The sequence below is a fragment of the Rhinoraja longicauda genome, chromosome 9 (genome assembly GCF_053455715.1).
Source record: "Rhinoraja longicauda isolate Sanriku21f chromosome 9, sRhiLon1.1, whole genome shotgun sequence".
NCBI classification, from domain to species: domain Eukaryota; kingdom Metazoa; phylum Chordata; class Chondrichthyes; order Rajiformes; family Arhynchobatidae; genus Rhinoraja; species Rhinoraja longicauda.
Genome location: NC_135961.1, coordinates 19,525,176 through 19,549,448, shown reverse-complemented (window position 1 = coordinate 19,549,448; position 24,273 = coordinate 19,525,176). Strand labels below are relative to the sequence as shown.

Below are 24,273 nucleotides of genomic sequence, written 5' to 3'. Positions count from 1 at the left end.
TTGCATTGAACTAACGACAACATTTCAATGCAGGAAGCATTTTCTTCAAAGATGGCACAATATTTCTCTGCAACTCCCTATTTGGTTTACCACCCCAAAAGAAAAGATAATATTCTTCCATTTTTACTGAGAATTGTATGGAGACTTAACTTTGCTTTTGTTGCTTGTTATTACATGCCTGTTTTAATCAGAATCAACTGTAATATATTCCACAGTTTCTTAACTAACCTTCTTAAGTAGTTTTACTAAGTGTAACAGTAGGAAGCTGAAAAGCAGACAAATGGTCGTGAGTTAATATGATATTGATGACCACCATTTAGTTAGATAGGCTGCGAGAATAAAAGCTATACTTTATCTCTTAATACAATAGCTTGTTAGCACAATAGGTCTTCCTTTCCTCTTAAAGTATTAACAACTGCAAATGCCTGCAATGCACTCTTGACATCAGCCAGACCGCGTCTCGTGGCATACTCACCAAGGATGAGTGGTAGTTGTTGGCATAGCAAACTGTGTTTGTGACCTCTTAGCACTCTAGACAGCTGTTAAGACCCTGCCTTTAATAGGCAAGGTTAGCAGGGTGCAGGTCTTTTCTCAGTGCATTGACCAGTGCCCCTATTGCATTAAGAGAAGAACAAAGACCGATGACAGCTCCTGATGTCTGGGCATTTCAAAAGCTGCCTCAAAAGTTCATCGTGATAGACTGGATTAGTGCACATTGCCGCACCATTTGCCAAATATGGATGCCACATCATACTAGTTTTTCTATGCATGTTACCATTATCCATTTTACATCAAATGCGAGCTGCACCCGGAACCAACAGTTTGTCCTGTACAGTTTTGTTTTTATCTGGCACAATAAATCCAGCTATTAGAATTTATATCCCAGCATTTCTATTTCTTTTGTATCTGCCCTCTACGTTTATTACCCGGGTAGGAATTGTCAGAATTACCAGTCAAAATCTCACAAGGAAAAGTTAAGGAAAGAAGAACTGCTTTAAGGTTAAAGTGCTCTAAATCCATTTCAGAATGGAGCAAGATGACAGCTGTTAATGAAAATTGAGACCCTCCCACTATAGAATTACTGGTGATTAGAAATTTCAGCTAGATGACTGCTGTACTGATACATAATAATTTATTGAAGGCCACTTCGCTGAACTTGATCAAATTATCAACATTGTTATACATGGTTTCGAGTTTCCATTAGCATTTTGTACCGGTTTAGCTCTCTGCGTTCAAAAACATGTGGTATTGAGGAATTCTGCAACTGTTCCCACTTTCAAAGTAAGAAAGAGAAAAAAAAAGATGTCACTGAGGGTCACAAATTATGTTCAGGTTTGACAGATTGTAGCCTTGCTTTACAAGAGCAGTAACATCTCATTTGTCACAGTTTGATCAGTAAGTGCGTGAATGCAAGCGGAAGGCTTTCCATCTCAGCACCAATTTAATAGTTCTGAGGCTGTCACCAGGCTAGAGCCACCTGCCCAAGAATTGCAACACTGATCTGTTTTAATTTAATCGGCCGTCAATCGGAATGAAATCATAAATCGTCTCCTTTGATTCCTCCAGCAGTACAGTTTTTTTTTCCCTCTCAGTGATGTTGCTGTGTTAGAAAATGCATTTTTTGAAGGCCTCCGTAATCTTTATTTAAATCCCAGAGAACCCAAATGTGGTGACCAAACCGTTGGGATTCGGAGAATATTAGTGATATTGTTATTTCTTGACAAAGTGATGGACATCGTGCCTGGCTCAGGTTGTGGCAATTGCATGGAATCTCCTGAGCGGTGCGATGTAAGTGAATTACACAGATTATTTTACTGGACTCGTGGAATAAACAGCCCACGCACATTAAAGAGACAGCAGCTTGAATCGGCAAATTTGAAGAATGAAATAAACTGCGGCACTCGGGGAGTGCTGCACTTGCAAACTTGGTCACTGTAACAGATAAGATAAATTCAACCCTCCCCCATGATGAAAATAACAAATGACAGCACATGCCCTGAAGGAGGCTACTGTCTCTTTAAGTGAGTTTACTAAATGCATTTCAGTTTTGAGAGTAAATGGAGTTAGTCTATTGTACATGTTTAATTCCCTATTAGTCCCCAGTGTTTACTGCTGTGGCCAAGCTGGGGCACCTGTAAATTGGGTTAAATACAACACATTGTCTAAACATATCACAGTTACAATCATTCACCTCGAATGGTGATAAGAAACCTCTTGTATTATTGAATCTACAATGGGGAGGCTCTGCAGGCACAGAGATAACAGCTAGTTATTTCTCCTTAAGTAGAAAGAAAAACAGTGGCTTGAGCTTGCTGTTATGACTGTGACATTAATTATAACCCACTGAATTGTTTTATGCTGCTGGAGTGGTTTTGAGATTAAGCTCGCCCTCCAAGCTCCTGTGCATATGGGTCTGATTAAAAATATTTGTCATTCAAGAAAACTTTCATTTTCAAGCGGAGATGATGTATTTATTTTTCTCTGTGTAATCTTGCAGTTTTAATTAGTGGCACGCCAAAAAAACAGATTTGAATTATTTCAGCCGAGCAATTAAAATGGAATGCTAAGTGAAAGCTATTTCAGGTCCCCTATAGGGATTTAATGTTAACAATGTGTACTTTTTCTTTGGTGAATCCTTGATAAGCAGGAGGGCTAGACAGCTTTCATTATCATCAGAAGCACTTCATGGTCATTCTCTAGTATTTGAAAGGGATATTTGTTCTTTGTAAATGGTCAATTTTTCCAGGCTTTTGAAATATAATTTACAATTTTTAATTTGATTCAATTTGATTAAATCATTAATTAGCTTAGAGTTAATTTTCTAGAAAATAAACTGAGCAGGAAGGGTTAGCTTTATTAAGTTTACTTTGAGGGAGGTGTAAGTGACAGAAAATAAGCCGACACAAACACGGGCAGACGTTGTTAAACTTGGTGATGACTAAATATAGCATCTTCTGTCAATGCCTCTGCAGTCACCCATCCTAGAAAAATGCCAGATGGTGTCATTGTGGTGGTGTACTTTGGATAAGGTTATAGATACAAAATGCTGGAGTAACTCAGCGGGACAGGCAGCAGCATCCCTGGAGAGAAGGAATGGGTGACGTTTCAGGTCGAGACCCTTCTTCAGACTCATAAGACTGGATAAGGTTATATTGAGTAATATCACAACAATAGATTACACTTTCAATACATTTGTTTCATTATGAATAAAAGTTGGCTCTCTAATGGATAATGATGTGCAGGATTTGGTAACTATGCTTTAACCCAAGAGGAGTAGGTTAGTTTACAGGTTTGCGTCAAGGAATGATTTGTCAAATCACCATGTCGTCAGTGTACAATGTACAATACAGCCGAAATATGTGAACAGAAAGAACAATTTCTGATACTCAGGCTTCCTACACAGTTGCAGCTGCTGTAGTCAGTTTTAAAGTATTTCTTTAAAAAAAAATTTGATTGGGCTAAATTCTGCCAAAGGTTACAACAAGCTCACTGCATTGAATTGTACTGTCAACATTGCTATCTCCACAGACTGTTAGTTGAACCGATCATCTCATGAGCAGAACAGTCATGCCTCCTTAATACTGAAATCAGACCGTTGCCACTCGTATCAGATCAGTGGCAACTGTTTTCATTTTGGCTAGCTGGCATGTTTGGAGATCTGTCTGACTGCAACTTCAGTTTCTTTGCCCAGGAAAGAGGTCTGTGCACGTGTTTCAGACCATTGTTGAAGTTGTCGAGGCAATACACACTAAGCTTTTTTTCTTGTGCACAGTTTTTTCTTTCTATGGTAGTTCTATTCGCTTCAGGGAAGCATTAACAAATAATTGTTCTCACACTGCCATTTTATAATAGCGGCAACACCTAGTAAAGACATGCAACAAAATATTGACCACTGTTTTATTTTCTGAAATGCTGTGCAAGTAATGAAAAGAAGCATTTTGAATCTATGTTGAGTTCATAAAGAATCATATTGGAAGATTAACATTCCAAAGGCTATTTCTATGTTAATTCTGAAAGTGCTATTTAAACTGAATAGTGACAGCAGAATAAGCTTTGGATAATCATTTTGTACAGCTCTTTATCCAATTCACTTTAGCTTTAATGGTGTCTGTGTCCACAGCCACTTAGGATTTATACAGTCGCCTAGTTCCCAACAACCCCTCCCCAAAATATAAAGTGAAACAGAAGTTAGGTTGATGGCCACATATTAAGCATTGTGACTTTTATATGCCTATTCCTTGCCTAGAATTATTGGAAATATTATATGTTTTACATTTGGAGCATTAAAGTTCAAGCTTTACAGGATGATAAATAGTCCACAAGTGCATTTCTGTTTAATGCTTCCCACCCATACATTAATGGACAACCTTGCTGTAACAGAATTAGTAAATATTGATTGGGGAAGACATATTGAGAATAATGGCCACAACAACCCAGTGGTCGAGTGATAAGAATTTAGAGGTTGCAGGTTAGAGCCCTGGGGCCACCTGACACTTGAATTTCCTCAGCTTCAAGTGTGATGCATTTTGTCAGTTTCTGTCAGGGCTACGAGAAACACAGCTTCACAATGTCTGAGGAGAGACAATAAACACATTACCCTAATCCCCCATTTGTCAACAATTGTCCTGCTGATTTACAAACTAAGGGATGAAGAAGGCTGACTAAAGGTACAATTAGGGTGAGGCAAGTCACATAGGTAGATTCCACTCTCAATGTAGGAAAGTCAGCATGAATGTGCAGTGAGCAAAAACTCACACAAGATGTTAAAAGTTTCATCTCTGCGGCACGACATAAAATAGAGGACTCTGCGGATAGATTTTTTTAACATGTTTCACAATCATCAGAGACTCATTGAACTGATGGATGGTGAGATGAGAACAGCTGACTTCTGCCTCTGTGAATGCTTATCTTTGCCACCGAAAGCAATACTCCTGAAGATCTGCTTGTCAATTCACACAGTTCATTTCTTTGTACATTATGACCTTTTTCTGTAAAATTACATTTAGATTTAAACAAAGATCATGGAAAGTAATAAAAACAATGTTCTTGACTAGGACTTCACTCCACTGTCACTATTTGATTGACCCACTGGACATGGGACCCACTCCCATCTTCCAGCTTTCTTCCCCTCCCCCTGTACAATTTAATCCGAAGAAGGTTCTCAACCCAAAAGATCACCTATCCATGTTCTCCAGATATGCTGCCTAACCTGCTGAGTTACTCTCACACTTTGTTTCCTTTTGTATATTAACCAGCACCTGCAGTTCCTTGTTTCTACATATGCTGACATGGTAGGCAATACTGCCAACCAGGGATGAATTTCATGGCAGTTTTCATTAGATTTAGGTGAGATTTTTGCTGGCCTTTTATCTGATAAAACTATAATTAGTAAAAATCCCTACAGCCAAATTCTCAAACAGACGATGTCTTTTGGTGTGCGAAGAGGTGCTCAACTAACTATTTATTAATTGATAACATGTTAATTGACTAATGATCATCCACTTGTTTAAAGGTTTGACTGTCATGCTTGTTTATTGTATTGGTATTCATTGTGTTTCACAATTAATCAGTGGTGTAAATTGAAATAATTGCACTCTTCATTAGTATTAATTGAACCACTTTGTGTGTATGTTGAAATCTATTTACCCTAACCCTGCTGAACACAAACAAATTAGGGGCACCTGCTCAAAGGGTTATGTGTAATGGACACAATAAGAGCAGTCTTCATCTAGAAGAGCAGCCACTCATCAAAATATAATTACAACTTAAAATAAGTGATGTTTATCTCCCAAAACCGACTGATTTCATATTGCGGATGTAGAGAGAAAGCAATTTAGTTGACTTGGAGCCATTTAGTGTCATAAAGTCATCTAGCGTGGAAACAGGCCATTTGGTCCAGCTTGTCCATGCCAACCAAGTTGCCCCATCTGCACTAGTTTCACCTGTCTGCATTTGGCCCATATCCCTCCAAACCTTTCCGATCAATGCACCAGTTCAAATGTCTTTTAAATGATGTTCTAATTTCTGCCTCAACTACGTACTCTAGCAGCTCAATCCATATACTCACCACCCTCTGTGTGAGAAAGTTGCCCCTCAGGTTCCGATTAAATCTTTCCCCACATCATCTTCAGATGAATTGATGAGTTGAACTCGCTTTCAAAATAGATTGGGTGAGTGACTTCAGGAAACCAATGCTGCAAGGATTAAATCATTTTCAGATGTAGACTTCTTCTGCATAGCTTGAGATAGCTCCCAAGTATTCTGGATTTATTGGCTTGAGCAAATTGACCCAGAGGTCTGTGGTGAAGATATGGAAGCTCATCATGGTGTCAATCCACAAGTTGATGATGAGCTGCAATACCAGATTGCTTTTCTAACTTAACAAAATTTCCCATTTTAGTGGTGTTCTATTATATGGACCACACTACTTAGTTCATTCATTTTATCTGACAATTGCAAATTAGTTTGTGCAATCTTTATATTACCAGCCCTTCAATATCCTTTGATGGCCGAGCCCGGCCAGGGGCACATGGATTTGCAGAGGCTTCTTTTGAACAGTGCACAGCTTCTTTGTGCCGACAGAATGTGCGTCCATTTACAGGCTCCTCCATAATTTGTCAAGGGAATTTTTGCAATGAGTCCCTTCACCCTTCTGCCAGATTATTTTTTTATTCCCATTTGTCCTTAGGAAGTGTGTGTCACTGGTGGAATCAGCATGCATTACAATAGTTGTCCTGAAAAAAATGCTAAACCGCTGAATGACTTCAACGTCACTTCACAGTCAAGAGTCGGCAACAATAGACAATAGACAATAGGTGCAGGAGTAGGCCATTCAGCCCTTCGAGCCAGCACCGCCATTCAATGCGATCATGGCTGAGCACTCTCAATCAGTACCCCGTTCCTGCCTTCTCCCCATACCCCCTCACTCCGCTATCCTTAAGAGCTCTATCCAGCTCTCTCTTGAAAGCATCCAACGAACTGGCCTCCACTGCCTTCTGAGGCAGAGAATTCCACACCTTCACCACTCTCTGACTGAAAAAGTTCTTCCTCATCTCCGTTCTAAATGGCCTACCCCTTATTCTTAAACTGTGGCCCCTTGTTTTGGACTCCCCCAACATTGAGAACATGTTTCCTGCCTCTAATGTGTCCAATCCCCTAATTATCTTATATGTTTCAATAAGATCCCCCCTCATCCTTCTAAATTCCAGTGTATACAAGCCCAATCGCTCCAGCCTTTCAACATACGACAGTCCCGCCATTCCGTGAATTAACCTAGTGAACCTGCTGCACGCCCTCCATAGCAAGAATATCCTTCCTCAAATTTGGAGACCAAAACTGCACACAGTACTCCAGGTGCGGTCTCACCAGGGCCCGGTACAACTGTAGAAGGACCTCTTTGCTCCTATACTCAACTCCTCTTGTTACGAAGGCCAACATTCCATTGGCTTTCTTCACTGCCTGCTGTACCTGCATGCTTCCTTTCATTGACTGATGCACTAGGACACCCAGATCTCGTTGAACTCCCCCTCCTCCTAACTTGACAATGGTATGGGGTTGGAGTCACTTACAGCACAGGACCGTTGAGGATGTTAGTGAGCCAGTTGGATTTTTTTAAAAGGAAGACACAAAGAACAGCAAATGCTGTAATCTTGTGCAAATCGCAAGATGCTGGTGGAACTCAGCACATCAGGCAGTATCTGTGGAGAGAATGGACGGGTGACATTTCATGTCAGGACCCATCTTCAGATTGCTCTGAGCATCCCATTCACAGATGCTACCTGACCCACTGATTTCCCTCAGCACGGGATTTCTATAAGATACTCTTTTACCTTCTTGGTCATTATTTAAACAAACCACATTTCAAGCTTCCATGGTTATATTTAATACCATGTTTTGTTCCTCATTTTATATTTTCCTGATTTCCTGACCTGCTTTCATTTTTTTAATAGCTGTGACTGTATCGCAGGCAGGTAAGATTAATGTGGTTGGTCGGCCTGGGCAAGATGGGCCGAAGGGTCTGTTTCCATACTACATGACACCATGGCACTCTATCACTCTACCCTAGACTAGTGACACCAATGCAATATTACCACAGAGCTGGGTGGCAGTTAAAAATACCTCTTGTTGCAATGAAGGACAGGGGATATCTGAGGCTCCTTATATGTATATATGTAAGTGCCTGAGCCAGTGGTACTGGATAACGGCTTTATCATCAGGTCCCTGTGGTAAGCTGTAACTGTCAGTTTCGTGCCTTCTCACGAAGGGATGATACATGCATTGGTGTCAATAAAACAGATTTTTTAAAAAACAGATTTTCCTTGATCTAATCAGCATCATAACATATACAACCCTTTGGTACGTTTAAGTCCTTCAGTCAAACAATATATAACCCTTTGGTACGTTTAAGTCCTTCAGTCAAACAATTGCTCATCCGCAATAATGTCCTTTGATTGTTTTACAATAACTTCCTGTTTTATCTGCCATTGCTAAAACATTCTAAATGCAACAGTATTTTGTTAGAGTAAATGCCCAAACTGTGCAGCCAATTTTCATTAATGTATCACCTTGTACAATATCTGGAACATATTGATGACGAGTCTGAAGTGTCTATAGAAGGGTCACAAGTCAAATTTTCAAATATCCATGTTCTTTAGGGTTACTGCTAGACCCGCTGAGTTACTCCAGCATTTTGTGTTTTTTCTTTGAGAAATATTGGACGTGTACTTGGTATAATTTCCAGTATCTATTTCTCACAAAAGACAGTTTATTTGAAACAAGTACTGCATCATGGAGCGGACTGGTTAAAATCTAATCCTGGCTGATTCTGCCCTCTGTGTGGGAATCCTTTAGTTTTATTTATACCCAAATGGTAGAGTGAGATAATCTACTGCTGGTGAAAATGACAGCATTACCTGGAAAGGAGAATGTGACAGTAAGATGAAGGAATTTACTCTAGCAGAAGTCTCTATTACCCTGGGCAATAATGTATCATGTAAACAGTGTTAGAGTGGAGACAGGTGATATGTACCCAATGGATTCAAGACAAACTACATGCGTAATCACTTTCAAATCTAGCAGGAAATGGGGTTTTAACTAGAGAGAACCATTTCCGAGAATTTAGTCCTGGTAGAAGTCCACCTTATAACATGTTAGATTACAAAAACACAAAATTACAACATGAACTGCACCTCACTAATTTTTGCCATGGTTTTTCTTTCCATTTCATATAGCTAACTGTTTTAAATTCGATGGTATTTACGTTCATAACTTTTCCGCTCGACTTTCTGTCTAAAATTGCTTCTTGAATTAGGAAATGCTGTTCAAATTGCATTTTTATTTTCTTGCTATAAAAATTTAATTCCCTTATAATGCTAAAACAAGTAATATCCCACCTTTTTTTATTGGTGCTGTATTGAAACAACAGCAGTCCAAGTGACTATATACAGTATATTGCTGGTGCTTCACACTACTTGCGATGTAAGTACTGTCAGTGTGACATCCAACTTAATGCAGTTTTTTTTTTTAAAGCTCGACGGTTAAAGAGGCAAGCTTTCCATTTTCAACAAACTGTAAAGTGAAGCTCTGGTGGCAACTGTTTGCATTAAGTGGAAGACTCAGCAATATGATATATGCTAAGTGACCCTTGCTGCATGCACACTGCCCTGACACCCTAAGCCCCAGTATAATTCAAGAGAGCAATGTAAATCTCACTCCCTGCTGGGACTCCCATGATAGTACACCAGAAAGTTCAAAGCAAAAGTCGTTTCAGGCAACAGAACTGCAAACTTTGTAAAATGCATGCTCAAAAATATTTGAATTTGAGACCACAGTGGGATTGAAATAAATACAATGGCATATAAATTTGAATGCACAGCAACAGAATAACTGATGTGCAGGAAAAAAAATTGTGTTGTGATATTAACCAACTTTGGATATATTTGTCAGAGATTTAACATCAATCCTTAAAAGCGTGTAAACTTCTTGAGAATTTTATGTACCTAGACCTCTTTTTGTTTTCTGCTGTCCAGCTCACTCAAGTGACGGCAATAACAGTGCAACCTCCAAATTTGTTCTTGGTGAGACATTGCATCACATCGAATTTAATAGTGACTGCTTTTATTAATTCCTAGGAATAACAGCTTTTAATAATGCTGAAGGTTGAACATGAATATAATTTAAATGGTCAAAAACATTTCTCCCACAGACACGGGTAGCGTACAGTTCATCTCACTACAAAAACAAATCTAAAATAGACATCCCCAAACCGGGATCACAGTCAATGACTGGGATCACAGTTATTTCCCCAAACTGCAATCCCAGACTCTTATGTCAGTCATACAGCATGGAAAAAGGCCCTTCAGTCCTACTTGCCCATACTGACCAAAATATCCTATCTACACTAGTCCCACTTGTCTGCGTTTGACCCATATCCCTCTAAACCTTTCCGATCCATGTACCTATCCAAATGTCTTTTAAGTTGATTTTAGCAGATTCCCCTCAGAATTCAGTAGCCAGAAATTCTCAAAGAAATCCTGCAAAAAGAATGTAGCTGATCAGTCTGATGTACTGTGTGCGGAAAACCCCCCAGGAAAAGGACATCTGACAGAAGAGGTGCCACCAATACCCTTCTCCACCCAGACTTCATAGGGACAAATCACTAATCAATGATTACTGCAACAATAATGTCAATGCAGGATATGCATCCTGGAGGACATAGTTTTAAGGTGAGGAGGGAAAGATTTAGAGTGAATCTGAAGGTCATCTTATCACACTTCGGATGGTGGGTATATGGACCAAGTTGCAGGGGAGGTGGTAGAGTCGAGTACAATTACAATGTTTAAAAGACATTTGGATAGGCACATGGAAAGGAGAGTTTTAGAGAGATATGGGCATAACTTAGATGGACATCTTGGTTGGCTTGGATGAGATGAGATGAAGGAACTTTTTTTCCATGCTGTATGACTATGAATCTCATTCACAAATGTGCTCTAAAGGTTTCAAAGGTCTTTTATTGTCACGTGTACCAATTAAGGTACAGTGATATGCAAATGAACATACAGCCATACTAAAATAAAAGCAACAAGACGCACAACTAGATAAAAGTTAACATAAACATCCACCACAGCGGATTCCCCTCACTGTGATGGAAGGCATTAAAGTCCAATCTTCTTCCTCTTTATTCTCCCACAGTCGGGGCAGTCGAACCATCCGTCGGGGCGGTCGAAGCTCCCGCAACCAGCGGTCGAAGCTCCTGCGGCTTCAAGCTCCCGAAGTCAGTCTCTGACCAGAGACCGTGAGCTCCATGATGTTAAAGTCCATAGGCACTCACGGTTGGAGCCCCAAAGGTCTATCCCTGGCAAAGGGATTGCGGGCTCCACGATGGTAAGTCCACAGGCACCTGCGGTGAAGCTCTTGAAGTCGGTCTCCAGCAAAGGCCGCCAATTCCTTGATATTAGGCTGCAGTGTGGACGGAGATACGATATGGAACAAAGTCGCATCTCCGTCGAGGTAAGAGATTAGAAAAAGATTCCCCCAATTCTCCCCCACCCCCAACATAAAACAAGCTAAATAACACTAAAAACATACATTTAACACATACAAACAAACAATAAATAAGGAAGGCTCAGACAGACTGTTGGCGAGACAGCCATTGCTGGCGCCACCATGTTCTCAAGATCCAGTTCATTCTCACTTCCAGGAATCTTGCTTCCAACTTCTTACAAGTTATTTCCACTGAGACGTGCCACATATAGGTTTTCCAATCACTGCTGCATTGGAGAAATCACAAAAAAAGGTCAACCTTTCTTTGGAGAACCTGCAAATGTTGGTCAAAATTTGGTTGAATTACATACAGGCTTCCCAACGGCAGACACTCCTATTGATCACTCATGCCATGCAGGCACTCCCTACCTTTGTTATAGGTATCCTTGCTGCAAGGAAGCTCCACATTGTTCTTCAGAAACATGTCTAAATTCCTGAGCTCCCAGGGGGACTCTGCCACCACACCCACGTTTATTCCTTGCCAACTCTCTCCACAAGCTGCAAGTAGGTTGGTTGTATTGAGGTGAGAGCTATGAGGAAGAGTGTTTCCAACATCAGAAATTTGACCACTAACCTATTAAGTAGAGCAGCATGACAGGATCCACTTGTGCCATTTTGGAACTGGGACTGACAAAGCTCATCATGATTTTAAGCTATTTAAAATAATATCGAGGAGACTGTGAGCATCATTTTAATGTTGGAGATACAGGGCAGGTGAACTTCTAGGTCAATGTATATTGCACGATATGTACATGTTTTTTACTCAAGGGTAGACATAGGAAGCCTAAAAGGGTTTTAGGCTTCCTATGTCTACCCTTGGGTAAAAAACATGTACATATCGTGCAATATACATTTTTCCTGTCGTAGTTGACTTTCTTTTCAGTCTGCAGGTACCATCCCAGTCTGTCGTGCCATCAGACTCGTATTCTGTAAAATTAAAATGCAATATTTAAAATCTACAGTTTGAATCAACTGTAGAACATAATACAATTTTTAATAGCCTTTGCCTCCAACAATGTGAGAGAGAGTGATAAGTCTCTGATGCTTTATCGTCCAAAGTAAATTGAAGGTTTTATTGTTGAGTATTCTAGTTCAACATAGCACACATTTTAACCTGAAATGTATGACCATAAACTTCATCATGTCACTGGGGAATGTTTAGCCATCTCTGCTTGAACAGGCAACATGGGAGGTGGTGTTTTGCTTTGTTGGTGAGGGATAATACATTGAAATGTTCTAATTATTGATTGTGCTGCAGTATTCTTAAAATGTCCCTCATACTGTTGTATGTAAATGGGGAAAAAAATAACAAATTGGGAGATTTAAAAAAAGGAAGAAATATATATATATTATTCATTGAGAAGTAAGATATATTTGTTGACAGACACAAGTTGGCCACAATCCTGAAAGAATTCATGTGAGGTGAATTGAATAAAAATAGAAAAGGATTTAAAAAAAAAAAGGAATAGTCATTTCAGAAGGTGGGATAGGGCTGACATCTGGTACTTCCAAAGTCACTGCAGTAAAGCCCCAGGTCACAGAGGCAAGCTGTTTCTGCCATCCATAGATTTTTTCCCAAAGGGAGATGATCACCCTCTGGGGAAGGGAAATGAGGAAAAAATTAACAAAGAGACGGAAGATGCTAGATTTGCTAAATTGGTCCATTTGAAAAATAAGTAAGTTAAAAATGATAACACACATGTATAATGTTGCATTATTCCATGTGCAAAATAACAACACGCAAGGTAGCGTATTAGTTGGGCACGGAGCAGAATCTGGTGGTGCTTGTTGATTATAAATTGCACGAGATGCCTTGCAGGATTCCATGTGACCTATGAAATTTAAAAAAAGCCTTGTTTCATTTTTACTGTCATCTCCTGTAAAATGGATAATTTAAAAAATAAACCAGATGTGCTTTTTTTACTCTGCGGTATCAGATCAAAGGAGTTATGTGACACCATTTAAACAAATATGTTAAAATAAAGTTGCCTGCTAAAACCTATTTGCTTCCAAATCTTCCTGTTCATTTTGCCTGTTTGACAGGGTGGCATTTTTTATGAAATATATATATAATATTTTTCTCCGTGCAAATGTTGTTGTGACTGTCAAGTTTTAATATAGTAGATCTAGTTTCAATTTAGTTTATTGTCACGTGTACCGAGGTACAGTGAAAAACATTTGTTGCATGCTATCCAAACAGCAGAAAGACAATGCATGATCTAAAAACTGATGAAAAGCCAAGACCTACTGTATTAAAACTTGAAAGTCACAACATTTGCATGGAGAAGAATATTCATAAAGTCAAATCACAATACACTGCCAAAAATTATATATTTTTTAAACAGTATCTTTTATAACAAAATAAGAATGATTCCTAAAGTTATGAAATCTTAATAAATATTTAGAAAACTGTTTTTGAAAGCCAATGAGTAAAGTTGAGTTTGGGTATGAAGATGGAAGGTGAATCACAATGTACTTGGTTCAAGCCTGGTCAATATATTGCAGGTGGTATGCCTGCCTCAAATAGTCTGTTAACTAAGCTATTCAATAGGAGAATGCTTCTGCAAGGCTCTAAGCACTATTTAAAACGAACTTGCAGTGCTTGAAGCTCATCTACCCTCCTAAAGGAAATGTGCTTTGTTTCTGGAGTAAATGTGAGCAGGTCTTCAACAATGGATGCGTTCTGGGAAACAGTGAGGACCAGTGCAGCTTTGGAGAGAGCGGGCTCTCCGAGGTTTGCGTACAGTCTTTCAAAGATAGCATAGGCAGAGGAGTTGGAAATTATATTTTGGCAGAGGGTTAGGAGGGTTACCAGACACAAAAAGAAAATATAATGGGGACAGATAGACCTGCAGGTTAATCCCAAGATTCAAACCCAAAGTCCTGAATGGGGCATGTTGACATTTTCATGACCTTAGTGTAGTGGTCAAGATCTTTAATCTTCAATGGAGCTGTGTGGGGCAAGTTTTTCACAGAGCGAATGGTGAGGGTCTGGAACGCATTGCCAGGGGTGGTGGTGGATGTATATACAATAGTGGCGTTTAAGAAGCTTTCGGATAGACAGATGGAAGTACAGGGAGTAGAAGGATATGGGTCATGTGTAGGCAGATGAGATCAGTTTGAACTGGCACAAACATTGTGGGCCAAAGGGCCCGTTTTATTGTATTGTTTTATGTTCTATATCCAAATGTCATATTCAACAAACTGCAACAATAGCCTCAGGCACTCCTCTATAGTAGTACCGCCTACTAACAATCTCCGTAAGTCAAGATGCATATAAATATGAAGGTGGTGAGTTCCTGGACTCAGGGAAAACCCACGCGGTCACAGGGAAAATGAACAAATTGTACAGTTAACACCCGTACACCCATAGTCAGGAGCGAACCCGGGTCCCTGGCGCTCTAAGGCTGCAACTCTACCGCTGCGCCACCAACAAATTTGAAATGGTAATAAAAGCAATTGCTCATGCCAGCTTTTGCCATTTCCTTCACATATGAAAATAAAATCTATCAGCTTCCTTGTTGTTATCGAGATTTGCCAAGTTCTTTAGGCTTCTGCTCATTCTCCCAGTCCTGCTGCACGTAGATTGCTATTGCCCACAGAGTAATTGCAAAGCTTGAGGGCAGCAAACTAAGATTTCAGCAACATTCACTGCAGACAGAGCACATCAAAACATCAAACACTTGTAGGATTGCAGTAATGGCAAGGAAAAAAACATTTCAATGCTTGGTCGCTTTTAGAAATATAGAAACATAGAAAATAGGTGCAGGAGTAGGCCATTCGCCCCTTCGAGCCAGCACAGCCATTCAATATGATCATGGCTGATCATCCAAAATCAGTACCCTGTTCCTGCTTTTTCCCCATATCCTTTGATTCCGTTAGCCCAAAGAGCTATATCTAACTCTCTTAAAAACATCCTGTGAGTTGGCCTCCAAATTTTTTTAAAAAATAGGACTGAGGGGGTGGGTCATGCTGTTGCATGTTCAGGGATACCTGTTTAAGAGAGGCTGTTAGTTGGAGCATTGACATATAAAATGTGTGCTGGCAGAAGATCTGTGTGGCATGTTGATTGATGCTACGAGCTGCCTCTACTGCATGCTTTCAATGAACATACAGTACATGCATATTAATGCTCTTAACAATGTGGTGTTCAGCACAACTTGTGCCAAATGTGTGCCCACATGTCGCAACAGTCATTTGGGCTGTCATGGGTCTATGGGCGTTGCCTAATCCAGTTTTACCCTCTTTGACTTTGAGGATCATTAGAAAGTTTTGCGTGTCAAATGTCTGGATAGTTCTGGTCCAAACATGATCATACAGATTTCTTCCCACATGTCAGGTGCTTTGTGATTCCAGCTCCATTTTAACAAGATTTGTCAATAAAAGTCAGTGCACATAATAGAATATTAAAGATCTGTTAATCTTTCCCAATAGGAAGTAGCTTTTACCAGGTTGTTAATAACATGCTCTAATCAGTAATGATGCCGATTGAATACTTTACTGCTGTGCAGCAGTTAGCATTTCAGGCAGAGGATTTTGAACTACTGAAAATATTTTAGCTTGACCTGAAGTATTTCTTTTATTTTTTAAGTGAACATTTTGTGGAACATTAATAAGAATGTAATTGTTCTGTGCAGGAACATACAGCAATAATACACTCTTTGCTCCTGACTCCTTTTAGATCCTAATTTATGAAGATGGAGAGAATGAGGAAAAACTTTTTCAGTCAGAGAGTTGTGAATCTGTGGAATTCTCTGCCTCAGAAGGCAGTGGAGGCCAATTCTCTGAATGCATTCAAGAGAGAGCTGGATAGAGCTCTTAAGGATAGCGGAGTCAGGGGGTGTGGGGAGAAGGCAGGAACGGGGTACTGATTGAGAATGATCAGCCATGATCACATTGAATGGCGGTGCTGGCTCAAAGGGCCGAATGGCCTCCTCCTGCACCTATTGTTTATTGTCTATTGTCTAATAAGTGCCATACTGATAGCAATATACACTGAGTTGTTTTAGTCCTTCTAATGATTTTAATAATATTCATTTTATCCTCATACTAATGGACTTTTTTTTTCATCTTTAAAAGTATTTTTCTATTGAAAGATATTAGTTTAGTTTAGAGATATAGCACAGAAACAGGCCCTTCGGCCCACCGAGTCATCACCAACCAGCGATACCCGTACACTAACACTATCCTACACACTAAGGGAAATTTACAATTTTTACCGAAGCCAAATTAACCTGCAAACCCGTACATCTTTGGAGTGTAGGAGGAAACAGGAGCACCCGGGGAAAACCATGCGGACACGGGGAGAACGTACAAACTCCATACAGACAGCAGCCGTGGTGCGGGTAACCCGTATTGATTTGAACTTAATCAGGTAGACTATACAATAAAAGTAAAAAAATGTTGGATAGTTTGTTTTCTTGAAATTTAGTCAGGGAGAACTATAAAATAACACCTTATATTGGAAGTTGCAGGAGGTAGAAAAAGAAATGAAGATTGAAAGCAGAGGTGGAAACATACTATAGTGAACTGCAAGTCTTGCCCTTCAACTAAGTGAAATTGGGAATGAACTAACCCTTGTGAGTGGCATCCTGCAGCACATGCCATTATCTGTGCTCTGCAGCTTTTTTTGGTGCCTGATTTATTATTAGGATCTGTTTATGCAAACAGCCATACAAATATTTAACCATTTGAAAGCAGCTCATAATCATTTGCTTTGTTCCTAATCTGCAGTGAAATAGTAAATCAGTGGTGATGCAAATAAAAACCAGGGTAAATGAAACACAAGCCAAAATAAAAGACTAATAATGGGCAAATGTATAAAGCTTTTGTACAATGTTGCACATTGCATGACCTCTCATAATAACAAAAGAGGGCTCTCTTATGAGTGCACATGATTGTTCACTAATACAGCCAACACTATATTCTAACCTATAATGGTTAAGACCTCTGTAAGTGAATTGTATTGTACTGCACTGATAAATACTAACCATTTGGCCTTATCAGAAAGAAACCTCACAATTAAGTGGAAGATGTACTTTTTAGAAGAGGAATGAGAAAAAGAGGTATCCCTTTCACCGAGGGCAGAAGGTTAACCATTACTTTTAAAAACAATATAGTCTGCGTTCGTAGTAAAAGTAGGTCAGTGCATTCAAAGCATTAAATCACCTCTTTAGTCTAGTAGATTTAACACAGATTTATTCAAATGATCATCAGTCTACTCAAGTTGTGCGTGGGCCAATTCACCCAGCAGCTCCAGTAATAACCATCACAAGCCTCAGAGGGTTATTGACTGACCAGTTCTCTGGTTTGATGATGTTACATGGACTGACAGATCTACAGAAATGCTGATGCTGTAGGGAAAGAGTTGGACAGGGCTTGGGTAGTCTACGCACAACTAGTGGATTAGTCACGTAATCTCACCATGCATAAAAATATATTAATCGTTCAAATATGCAAATATAAACTGATGCGGATATGTTGTATAGGATCAGATATCACTTATCGCTGAAGTGATGGTCTTGAAATCCTCAGAATTGGTAAGACCACATCTGGAGTATTGTGTACAGTTTTGGTCTCCTAATTTGAGGAAGGGCATCCTTGTAATTGAGGCAGTGCAGCGTAGGTTCACGAGATTGATCCCTGGGATGGCGGGACTGACATATGAGGAACGATTGAAAAGACTAGGCTTGTGTTCACTGGAGTTTAGAAGGATGAGAGGGGATCTTATAGAAACATATAAAATTATAAAAGGACTGGACAAGCTAGATGCAGGAAAAATGTTCCCAATGTTGGGGGAGTCCAGAACCAGGGGCCATAATCTTAGAATAAAGGGGAGGCCATTTAAAACTGAGGTGAGAAAAAACTTTTTCACCCAGAGAGTTGTGAATTTGTGGAATTCTCTGCCACAGAGGGCAGTGGAAGCCAAATCACTGGAAGGATTTAAGAGAGAGTTAGATAAAGCTCTAGGGGCTAGTGGAATCAAGGGATATGGGGAGAAGGCAGGTGCAGGTTATTGATTGGGGACGATCAGCCATGATCACAATGAATGGCGGTGCTGGTGCGAAGGGCCGAATGGTCTCCTCCTGCACCTATTTTCTATGTTTAATTGGATTTGAAAATTGTTTCTAGATGCTTCTCAATATTTACCAAGTTGCGAGATGTTTTTTCTCCAAACTAAGCACCTATGTAAGTGAACAAAATAGGGATAAATCTTGGTAAAGTTACCTATCTTGGTAAAATGCCTATGTTCCTTCATCAAACAGTTTTAAACCATTACCTGTAAGAACTTTCTTCGGCCATTTCTAAGTAGCCTTATAAGCATGCAGTCTTTCCCTCTAAGAATAACAAGGGCAACACATGCGAACACCTGCTGATTTCCCTCAAAGTCGTACACTATCCTGACTCTGGACTTTGTTGTTGACCTTTCATTGATGCAAGGTCTGAATCCTGGAGCTCCCTACCAAAAGCAAAGTCACCGTAAAGTGACTCTCGTTTGTTTGTTTGTTTGTTTGTTTGTTTGTTCCTGAACTACAGGCAAAGCGGCACACGATAGCATGATAATTTTAGGCCCACCTTACTCACTGTCGTCCCTTTGGTGCTAATGTAAGAAGTTTCATTGAAATCGGTGTTATATTTTTTAAGTTATTCACATTTTAAAGTTTAAATCTATCTCCTAGGGAGGGAGGGAGGGGGAGGGAGGGAGGGGGAGTATAAGGGGGGTTGAGGGGAATGGAATGGGGAGGAGGGGAGGGGGTGAGGGAGGGGGGAAGGGAGGGTAGGAGGGGAGAGAGGAGGGGAAGGGATGGGGAAGGGATGGGGAGGGGAGGGGAGGGGAGGAGGAGAGTGTGCTGCACCAATGCAGGAGAGGTTTGGGCCCAACGGGTCCACTTGGTCTAGTTAGGTAATAAATGTTGGCTTTGCCTGCCATGCCCACACGCCATTAATATGACAGAGGCCATACGCTTTCCTGACTACGGGTGCTGCACTGTAAGGAGTTTGTACGTTCTCCCCGTGACCTGCGTGGGTTTTCTCCGAGATCTTCGGTTTCCTCCCACACTCCAAAGACATACAGGTATGTAGGTTAATTGGCTGGGTAAATGTAAAAATTGTCCCTAGTGGGTGTAGGATAGTGTTAATGTGCGGGGATCGCTGGGCGGCACGGACTTGGTGGGCCGAAAAGGCCTGTTTCCGGCTGTATATATATGATATGATATGATATGATATGATATGATATGATATTGGATCATTTTCTCTCTAAGTATTTCTGCCTCCTTAAAGCAGGGAATGATATATTTTAAAAAAGGATCCTTGTTTGGTTGGTGGACCAAATGTTCTGAATTTGGATGCTCGTGAGTAGATGGGTCCCGTATGAGCTTGCACTACAACCCTGAGAAACATTGCTCCAGTAAAAGAAAAGAGGAAAATCCCTCAGCAGTAACTCTGCAAGCTTTATCATTTACCATGACCAGGATCTCACCCCTTCCAATCTCTACAATAAGGAAAGGTAGAAGATAAGATAGACTCAGTGATGTTGCCGCTGGCTGGGCTATAGAGACCGAAGAGGCCGTGATCTTAATGTAAGGAGTCATCCACTCAGGACAAGGATGAGAAGAAATTTCTACAACCAGAGGGTGATGAATTTTTGGAATCCTCTCGACAAGATGGTAATGGAAGCTCAACCACTGAATATGTTCAGTGTATAGCTTGATCGATAACTGGCCATTGAAGAGTTTAAGGAATAGAGGTGTTAGCACAGGAAAAGCAGTAAGAGTCAGCCATGATGCTTTTAGAGCAGGTATAAGCAGCCAAATGGCCTATCCCACTTTTATTTCTTAAACTTTGCTGATTAACAGGGTAGAAAGTCTGAACATTTTTCCCAGGGTGAAATGTCAAGTACTAGAGGGGCAAAGTTTAAAGGAGATGTGCGGAGCAAGGTTTTTTACATTGAGAGTGGTGGGTGTCTGGAATATGCTCCCAGAGTTGGTGGTGAAGACAGATACGATAGAGGTATTTAAGAGGCACACGTACATGTTGGGAGTGGAGGGATATGAATCACACACAAGCAGATGAGATTAGTTTAACGTGGCATCATGTTTGGCATGGTCATTGTGGGCCGATGGGCCAGTTCCTGTGCTTTACTGTTCTATGTTCTAATGTATAGTGGTTTTGGCTTAGTGTGCTGGCAGAGTTGGTCTCCTCACTAGTGGTATTTTGGGGGTGGTTTTTGATGGTTTCCAGACCTGCAAACACTGGAGAGACCACATATTCAATGTCGATTAATCCCAGAATAAACTCTTGGTGATAAACAGTGCAGCTTTCAGCTTGTTAGGGTAGAGCTTTAGATTCCAGTGCAGATGCAGAATTTTGATAAGTGGACTTCATTCCATTCTTCTGTCTATTATTGGGCCAGGCTGACGAACAGTGCAATTTTCAACTGCTTGGGGAAAATTATCAATTGTAAAATAGTATTGAAAGTTTTCATAAGTCACCCAACTTGTGATCACAGTAGATGAAGGAAAAAGTTCAGTGGGGACTCTGAGTACAAAGCAAGATTACATGTGGTACCTGATGCAGTCAGCTCTTTGCAGGTAGTCCACTCAGCACTGTTCCTGAGTACTTGACTTTAGTTTTCCACATGTCCTCTTTGCTGTGAAAGCTTGAGATGTTTTTTCCTTGAGGTGTATTTCCCTGCGTCACATCAGAAATGTGACACAGGATCCAGTGTTATGGGGCACCGAGAAAATAGATCTAAACAGATCAGGTTGGAACATTTTGGTATTTTCTCACTTCAGTGCTTTACTTTCCTTGAAGCTTGTGTGTAAGCTTGGCACACGCACTATCTTGTTTATTAACCCACTTGCTTGGTAATTGTCTTTTGTTTTCAGCTTAGTGCATGGTTGTTTTCCCCCTGTGCTTTTCCCAATTGATACAAGTGTGCAGAGACACAAATAATCAGGTTATTAATGTGCACACCTTTGTGTTGCCTTCCTTTTGCTCCAAGCATCTGCCAGGATAACAAAAGATTTGTACGTGTTGCATTTGGGCACATTTCCACCACACCGAATCGCCAGTCTATGAGGTCTCATTCGGGTTAATGCAACAGCAGCCAGGCGTCTGTGATGAAGCTGTATTGCTGTTCCTGCCAAAGTAATTTCTGAGCAAAAATAAAAGGTTCAAGGCTTGTCAGCATTAGCAGCTAGATAGCTGCTTAGACCTAATGAGAAATTGGGAAATTGGACATTGCTAGACTGAGCTATCTTGCCAGAGTCGTTTTTCCTGCTTGGCTTTTGTCGGAACGACAGAAAGAGATGTTGTTCAATTAAAACCTCTGACCTGTTGTGGGCTCGAGGAGAAAGCCCATTTCATGCTGGTGATGTGAGTGATTGGCAAAATTTAGACAGTTTGGAACCATGCAGTATTTTTTTTAACATTGCTGTTATATTCAAAGCAACAAAAAAAATAATTGACACTTCCTGTTAGCTGGTTTCCATGGTGATGCACATTCCCAGGAGAAATTTGATATAATTAAATTAGGCTTCTTTTGATGTCAATAAATTAAAAGGATAGATTGTCCTTAAGGCAATGATCCCTCTTGGATTTACTATAACTACTAGTTCATGTTTCTCTTTTAATAGTCGTAGAGTACGCCAAATAAAATTGACTTAAAATTACTTTGCCATAAATTCACATTTATATTGTCCTGTCTATAGGTATAGAAGTTAGTATTTCATTGGAAATTAATTGAAGATTGGCAAGGATATGGCAATATATTTTGATCCTGTTTCGAAATTAATTTAAAATGGATAAAGTTATCCACAAAATGTTGCTTCCTTCTGGAAACAACAGAAATACTTTAATCATTTCTATTTATTTAATAAAATCTAAACTTTATAATATGAAATCATAATTTGGTTTGAAGCATGACCAATAGAAACTCTTTCTCATCAATATGCTTTTATGTTTTCATGGTTTGATCATTAATATCCATCTAAAGTTTATTGTTGTGTTAATCAGTAGTTATGTACATCCCTTTATAAAATAGAAAACATTCCTGGAAATTTGGTTTTTAATTGGTGTATTTTCCAGTAGATTGGGCAAGGAAAATACAAATACATTTACTATGTGTAATATTTTGTCATTAAAATGTTCTGTTGAATTTGTGTCATATATGCTGACAATTTATTGATCGTGATGCTTCTTCATACTATCACAATTCTAACTCTGTTTTGATCTGTTTTGCAGAGATACAAATGCACAAGTAGTTATTGAATATTGTCACGTTAATAGTGCTATTAAATCATTTATAAATTGTAGACCAATCCTGCAGTCTCTGAATTTTTTTTAAATGCGATATTAATCCATGCTGACAATAAAGGTGAACCAAAGATTTGGCAAGGACCATTTGTACTTTTCCATTTTAAGATGCTGTTTTCCTCCTTTTTCAGGTGTGCGCCTTGACAGGGTGCGAGGAGGACGGCAGAAGTACAAGCGCAGGATAGATGCAGAGAACAGCCCTTACTTGAATCCTCAGCTGGTCCAACCAGCCAAAAAGCCATGTAAGGACAAAGATGTTTTTTAAATATTATATCGTGCATTAGCTATTAGCATATAAAACTAATAGCATGTTAATTTACAAATTACACACTGTAAAACAATAGCATGTCTTATCTACTTCAGTGTATTCACCCTGCACCCACATCTAGTTAAGGAGTTTGTAAACAGATGGGAGTGATGATAGTGCAGAACTAATCCAGTCTCCATTTTATAAATCACCAGAGTTTGTTTTTCATCAAGGATAGCATGATGTACTTTATGAAAAATGATGTACAGTCATGTGGAAATATTTTGAAATGTCCATATATTTTTTCCGGGCAGTCCAATTAAACGTGAAGTCTGCAGTGGCAATGCTGCCACAACATTTTATCTTAAATTACAATTTGAATACTAAAGATGTTTAAGTTTGTTATTTTGAAAATTTCTAAGTCCCGCATAAATTTTTATTTTGCTTTTATTTGTACCCCTTGACTGATTTTAAATGAAGATTATTAAACAACGTTGAACATTGATATTATTAAACATTTCTGAGGTGTGTATTTTCCTGAGCTCGAAGCTAACCATCGTGTTAAACTCAAAATACTAGAATGAAGATTACAGATCTGCATAAGCTGGATATTGCCTTTTTTTAAATCTTTAAGCTTTTATCAGGAGACTTTGCCATAAAGAGAGTAAATGTTACATTTTAGGTGTTGTTCCCTCCCTTCAATTTTGGGGTTGTTGCAAACGCAGTCATTTTATACCAGTAATTATTTTTCTTACTGAGGTTGCAATAGCGTTCTAATTGAAAATATATTTTTTTCAAACTGATGATATTTTATATTGGCAAATACTTTAACATTGCATCTAGAATATTGGTAAATGTGGAGCGAACAATACCATAATTTTAATGCATGGCTCTGTCCTTTTTTGAGCATAGTGATGCACAGGCATATTCAAGACTGAAATTGTTTGTATTTTCCAACATATTCTTTCTATTAAATAATAAATAATTAAGTATAGCTGAAAGCAATTCATGGAATTTCTACGTTAATCAGACTGGACCTCACACTTTTAAGGGAGGGCTGTATGGTACGTAATATACTATATTGATGAAACGTTTAAAGTTCTGTAAGTCACATTATGTTAGAATTTTGCAATGAAGCTCATTCTATCAAAGTTCAGTCTTTAATACAC

General features: G+C 39.5%; 1 protein-coding gene across 13 annotated transcripts in view; it reads left to right on the top strand.

Moving 5' to 3' along the window:
* esrrga (estrogen-related receptor gamma a) overlaps positions 1-24,273 on the top strand; it is a 248,388-nt gene that overhangs the window by 190,978 nt on the left and 33,137 nt on the right. For all 13 annotated transcript variants that reach the window (XM_078404917.1, XM_078404915.1, XM_078404919.1 and 10 more), the window contains one exon: positions 22,989-23,099. In XM_078404917.1, coding sequence (XP_078261043.1) covers positions 22,989-23,099 — 111 coding nt within the window. The remainder of the gene's footprint in view (positions 1-22,988; positions 23,100-24,273) is intronic.